At 40.5% G+C, this 6,000-nt stretch overlaps 1 protein-coding gene across 1 annotated transcript; it reads right to left on the bottom strand.

Annotated features, from left to right (window-relative positions):
• Positions 1-3,770: 3,770 nt before the first annotated feature.
• On the bottom strand, positions 3,771-5,176 carry LOC116162395 (gustatory receptor for sugar taste 43a-like). The gene is made up of 6 exons (XM_031476011.1): positions 5,102-5,176; positions 4,626-5,058; positions 4,460-4,575; positions 4,168-4,407; positions 4,015-4,120; positions 3,771-3,856 (listed from the first exon to the last, which is right to left on the bottom strand). Exons 1-6 carry the CDS (start codon positions 5,108-5,110, stop codon positions 3,771-3,773), a joined length of 990 nt encoding a protein of 329 aa, XP_031331871.1. The 5' UTR covers positions 5,111-5,176.
• Between the last annotated feature and the right edge of the window lie 824 nt (positions 5,177-6,000).

The raw sequence follows: 6,000 nt of genomic DNA, 5'->3' as shown, positions 1-6,000 counted from the left end.
TTTTGGATGTTTTAAATTTAGATGACTTCTGCTATAAAATAAAGTTTTGTGGTATACACAACAATAAAGCGCAACTTTCCCATTAAGCGTCTTGTACACATGTCTAGACACATTACTGGCGAGGAAATATTGAATTTTAATTTCTGAATCAGGTAATGTCATTTTACTGACGAGTTAAGTATTAAATTTTACCCAAAATCGCATTTCATTATAATAGTACATTATATATCAAGGTAGAGAAGTCCAGTATTATTGCCTGAGCACCAAGATTACATCTCGAGACGCTTGCGCCGAGGGGTGTAAGGTGCGAAGGCAATAATAGACTTCTCTACCGTGGTGTATATACTATTTTTTTCACTACTAGCACTCGATGTCCTCTAAATTAACATATTATATTGATAAGAAAGTGAACGGTTGGACAGAATTTTTTGTTTATTAATTTAACATGTCAATCAAGTACGTGGAAGTACAAGTCAAACAGGCCGTATTTTGTTCTGTCATTGAGATATTTTTAAAGAGTAATTTCGTTCGAATTTTTTCAAAACGTGATAATTTTATGTATGTAATTTCTCTGGAAATGGCGGATGGTGGCAATTATTCATTTTAGAGAACTTGTCTAAACGTTTACCTATTGAGCGAAATTTCGGTTTGTGTTTTTTAAAAGTGACAGCGTGACAGTTCTCATTATTGACTACTAGAAGTTAATAATGTCCACATTATTAACCACTTTGAACAAATGCCGAGAAAGCATTTTTACAAGTGGAAAAAAGGTTAATAATCATGTCATCAGACGCTAGTAGTGAAAAAAATCTCTTTAATCTTTTGATTAATGTCAATCTGTCAGTGATGACAGGAGTGATTATAGACATTTCGCAATGTCACAGACACGTGACGGTGCGGCCGGTAAAGTGACAAGCGACAGAAACGTAGTCTGATCTGCCTCTGTCATGGAAACTAAAATGTCATGACATAAAGTAGGCATGAAAATGAAGGTTTCAGGACGATTTTGGGTAAAATAAATAACTAGGTAACGGGCGATCAAAAATGGGTTACTGTTGAGTCGCCTTTGGAAGTTCAAATTAAGTACGATTTCTCATGTGAACAAAAATTCCAAAGGTGACTCGACAGCAACTCATTTTTGATGGCATAGTATTTGTTTGTGTTACTGTCACATGTGTAAAGTGGGTTGCATAACTGCTAGGCATACAAATGCATTAACTTGTATATTTAAGAATTGAACATAGGAGATTTTCATGTGCATTTCAATTTCAGGATAGATGTCGCTGGAACTGATCTTTACCCAGAACCGCCAATTGTTAAAGTATGGTACGTCAAAATTGCACTGCCTGATCTGTAAACCCCTAAGATCATGACACAAAAACACAAAAACTACATATCATAGAATTAACAGACCCGCCATTGTTGCGTTCTCAAACTAGAATCCCTCCAAATAATTGTGATTTAGGGATCACAATAATTTAACGACGTCAAATTTAGAGGTCCCCCAAAAATGCCAATTTTTCAGTTGACGCCATTAAATTATGATGCTTTACAGTATCTGGTTATTTTAAATTTTTGGTTGCATAGTCCTTTCTCCTCATTATATTTTATTATCCTTACCACTCCCTGTATATAACTATTACGTATGTCCCTGTATGTATTCTCACTAGTTATGTGCGATGCAGGAGCCGTCAAAGTTCGAATTAAGCCTGCATAATATATGCGCATTAGTCGAACAACAATACAAGATGTCGTCATACAATCGCAAATAATGAGCGTGTCTGTTAAAAAGCAGCATGTCATTTTCATCCAATTTCAATTCAACTAGCAATCTACGCTGTCCGTACCACAAAAAACAACTAACGCCAGCAGCCATCGTCTACTACTTCGAAACAAAGAAATCTGTTCAGTCATATGGATCAATGTACGTTGTTTACGAAGGCTATAGTGGCATACGGAATCTAGGAGAGGGTTCCATTACATACCAAGCCTAAGGTTTATTGTCTAACATAGCAACTACCTACGGAAATGGATATGCATCACTTTTGTATCCGTGTGCCCTTTAGGGGAATTTTTTGTAAAATGCCCCTTATGTAATGGGTTTGTCTGTCGGTCTGTCCGTTAGTAGCTCGTCTAACTCGAGAACGAAAAGAGATTCTACAAATTCAAGGATAAGTGCTATTGAATATGAGCCGGATTAAAAGTCGTGTTTCCGTGTCCGAAAATTTCCTTTTTCAAAATCGACAAAATGTGCGCGTTTTGTGGAATGTACGTTGTTTACGAATGCTATAGTAGCATACGGAATCTAAGAGAGGGTTGTAGGAGATCTACAAAATGTTTACGAATAACGGGGTTCTATTACATATGATACCTAAGGTTTATTGTCTAACATAGCAACTACCTACGGAAATGGATATGCTTCATTTTTGCATCCGTGTACCTTTTAGGGGAATTTTTCGGAAAATGCCCCTTATGTAATGGCTTTGTCTGTCGGTCTGTCCGTTAGTCGCTCGTCTAACTCGAGAACGAAAAGAGACAGCGATACCAATCGATTCTACGAGTTCAAGGATATGTGCTATTGAATATGAGCCGGATTAGAAGTCGTGTTTCCGTGTCCAAAAATTCCCTGTTTCAAAATCGACAAAATCTACTAGTTTTATGGAATGTACGTTGTTTACGAAGTTTATAGTAGCATACGGAATCTAGGAAAGGGTTGTGGGAGATCTACAAAATGTTTACGAACTACGGGGTTCTATTACTAATGAATCCTAAGGTTTATTGTCTAATATAGCAACTATGTACGGAAATGGATAAGCGTCACTTTTCAATTCGTGTACCTTTTAGGGTAATTTTTCGCAAAATGCCACTTATGTAATGGCTTTGTCTGTCGGTCTGTCCGTTAGTCGCTCGTCTAACTCGAGAACGAAAAGAGACAGCGAAGCCGATTGAGTCTACGAATTCAAGGATCAGTGCTATTGAATATGAGCCGGAATAAAAGTCGTGTTTCCGTGTCCAAAAATTCTCTTTTTCAAAATCGACAAAATGTGCTCGTTTTATGGAATGTACGTTTTTCCCTACGGAAATGGATATGCATCACTTTTGTATCCGTGTGCCTTTTAGGGGAATTTTTTGTAAAATGCCCCTTATGTAATGGGTTTGTCTGTTGGTCTGTCCGTTAGTAGCTCGTCTAACTCGAGAACGAAAAGAGATTCTACGAACTCAAGGATAAGTGCTATTGAATATGAGCCGGATTAAAAGTCGTGTTTCCGTGTTCAAAAATTCCCTTTTTCAAAATCAACAAAATGTGAGCGTTTTATGAAATGTACGTTATTTACGAAGTCCATAGTAGCATACGGAATCTAGGAGAGGGTTGTAGGAGATCTACAAAATGTTTACAAACAACGGGGTTCTATTACATATCAAGCCTAAGGTTTATTGTCTAACATAGCAACTATCTACGGACATGGATAAGCGTCACTTTTGTATCCGTGTACCTTTTAGGGGAATTTTTCGGAAAATGCTCTTTATGTAATGGCTTTGTCTGTCGGTCTGACTGTTAGGGTTTTAAGAGATCTATAAAATGTTTACAAACAACGGGGTTCGATTACATATCAAGCCTAAGGTTTATTGTCTAACATAGCAACTACATACGGAAATGGATATGCTTCACTTTTGTATCCGTGTACCTTTTAGGGGAATTTTTCGGAAAATGCGCCAACAACGAACAGAAGCAGCGATGCCAATCGATTCTACTAATTCAAGGATCAGTGCTATTGAATAGGAGCCGGATTAAAAGTCGCGTTCCCGTGTCCAAAAATTCCCTTACTGAAAATCGTATGCGATAGATATTCGTATCCTATTGATAATGTGTCATGAAATGAAAATTGGCGGGGACTGATATCGTATTGCCTTTTACCCGATTGGCCAAATTGTGTCTAACAAAGAGGCTAGTTAGGAAAATATGAGCAAAATCTTGTAAGTGCGATGACATAATTTTGTACTTACTGCATTTACCTCGGCGAATACGTACCGATGTTATTAAAGCTCGATCTATTCTGACGAGCCCACAAGCAGTAAACTCAATCTGCCGGTGATTCAACTCAGCCGCGAACAGCTCCAGCTACAACAGCCACTTGCGGAATTGTTACAAAACATTATTGTTAAAACCTGTTTCCTCGTGTCTTCGTCGAAATCGTAGCAGAGCAACTTACAAATAGACGGACGTATTTTCCTCGCCTCCGACGTGCAGGCGTAACACGCTTCGACGATGATCACCAGACGAGTTAAATGCGTAAATATCCACACCATTTGTATGGTCGCGACCAGAACGTTTTTCCTACCCAAAATCTCCAAGACCAAGAAGTAGGGGGTAACCACCAGGTGCAAAAGACAGCTGGTTAAAATAATCTGAAACCGTCGCCATTTTGAGCACGGGCAAATAACCGGGTCACATAGGTACCAGAATGCTCAGACCGCAGCAGTTGTTGACGCAGTCCGCCGCATCGCACAGCTTCAGGTAGACCCGCGTCAGTTTCACAATGTAGTCGTTGACCGATTTGTCTTGCAACTTGCCCGCTGAAGATTTTCGAGAGGTACCTAGGTAGTTTCGGTGGGGTCGTACTTACCGTTGCGTATGAAGAAGATGTCCACGATGGTCTTCTGCCTACCAAGCGCATCGATTACGCTAATCACCTTCGGTTCCGATTTCTGCGTCTTCCTAAAGAGGCTAAAGGGTTTGTTGATGACACCTCGAATGGCATCTTCCGGAGTCACGCCGTTGATTTTCAAGCAGGCGTTCAGCAGCTGCAACCTTCGCTTGATGCAGTAGAGCAAGTGCCAATATTGGCACTCGAGGAAAAGGATGACGTAGTAAGAGGTGTAGAACGGGACGTAGTTACCGATTAAAAAATCGCTACCCTGGGACTGATCACCTATGGTCCACCACATAGCCAAATCGGATATGAGTATGGCGGTCGCCGCCGTTAAGACCGTGCACAGTCGCAAAATCGATACCCTCCTCGCCCTTTTGGCGTCGGAAATCACGATGATCGAATCGACCTGTCAAGATTAATTTAACCCGAGACGCACAGATCGGCCCTACCTCGTTCATGGCGTCGACGAACGAGAAGAAATCGTTGGCCCTAAACGGAGTTCCAAATATTCCGATGAACACGATAAGGACCACAATGCTGATGTCCCCAATTGTGACGTACTTTCCAGTTTGCTGCTTCATGCGAATTGACTTAGTGCTGCCGGCCTGCAGGTCGTTCACCATCCCGTGGACGGTCAAGCAAACTGAAAGAATACGATAAACGGGGCCAGGAGGCGAGCGACGCTTACCGAGCGCGGCCCCCAGCAGAAAACTGTAGAGCGAGTACTTCTGCGACCACCTCAGCGTGAAATACGGACCGCGTTTCTCGATGGTGAGCGGAAAGAGGCCCCAAAATCGGCCGATGTAGACCATTGGGGAGGAGGCCTCCTTCATCACGTCGGAAATGAAAACGTTCCGTCTTTCCAACATCGTCGAGCGGTGCGAAATGTCCGCGAGGGTTGTTTTGAAGCAATCACTCGCGTTTGAGTGCTCGACTGAATAAATAATAAATCTATGGCGTGTAAGAAAGATACGTGTGGACAAACAGCTCGACCGGAATTGATTGCAATCTACCGTTTACCAGGGTAAATATTAGAAATGTTTATCCGTAGTTTTATCGCGAAATTTATTATGAAAGTGCACGACAGTTGGCGTTGGAAAAACATCCGGGTTTAAAAGCGCTTTTTAAATTTGTATGGGTTTCGCGGAAGGCTAGATGAATTTTCTAATGGACTCATACTGTGTTTGCACATTTTTTTCCAACGTAATGAAAATCCATTTAACAGAAATTTATGGTGGATTTATACAATCATTATTATCATTAGTTTACTATCATTAGATCAGTATGAAATAACCAATAGAAACAAAGTCATGGTTTCGTTGGTTAACGACGCACAATAAACCTTTGT

The sequence above is a fragment of the Photinus pyralis genome, unplaced genomic scaffold, assembly GCF_008802855.1.
Source record: "Photinus pyralis isolate 1611_PpyrPB1 unplaced genomic scaffold, Ppyr1.3 Ppyr1.4_LG10, whole genome shotgun sequence".
Taxonomy (NCBI): domain Eukaryota; kingdom Metazoa; phylum Arthropoda; class Insecta; order Coleoptera; family Lampyridae; genus Photinus; species Photinus pyralis.
The sequence above is the reverse complement of the archived record's forward strand: the minus strand, read 5'-3'. Positions and strand labels throughout refer to the sequence as shown.

What these genes read in the sequence shown, in the direction of transcription:
- LOC116162395 (XM_031476011.1), bottom strand. An exon ending in ACGAAGACACGAGGAAACAG is followed by an intron (nt 4,121 to 4,167) that starts GTTTTAACAATA and finishes TGGCTGTTGTAG; the next exon opens with CTGGAGCTGTTCGCGGCTGA. An exon ending in ATCGGTACGTATTCGCCGAG is followed by an intron (nt 3,857 to 4,014) that starts GTAAATGCAGTA and finishes CATTATCAATAG; the next exon opens with GATACGAATATCTATCGCAT.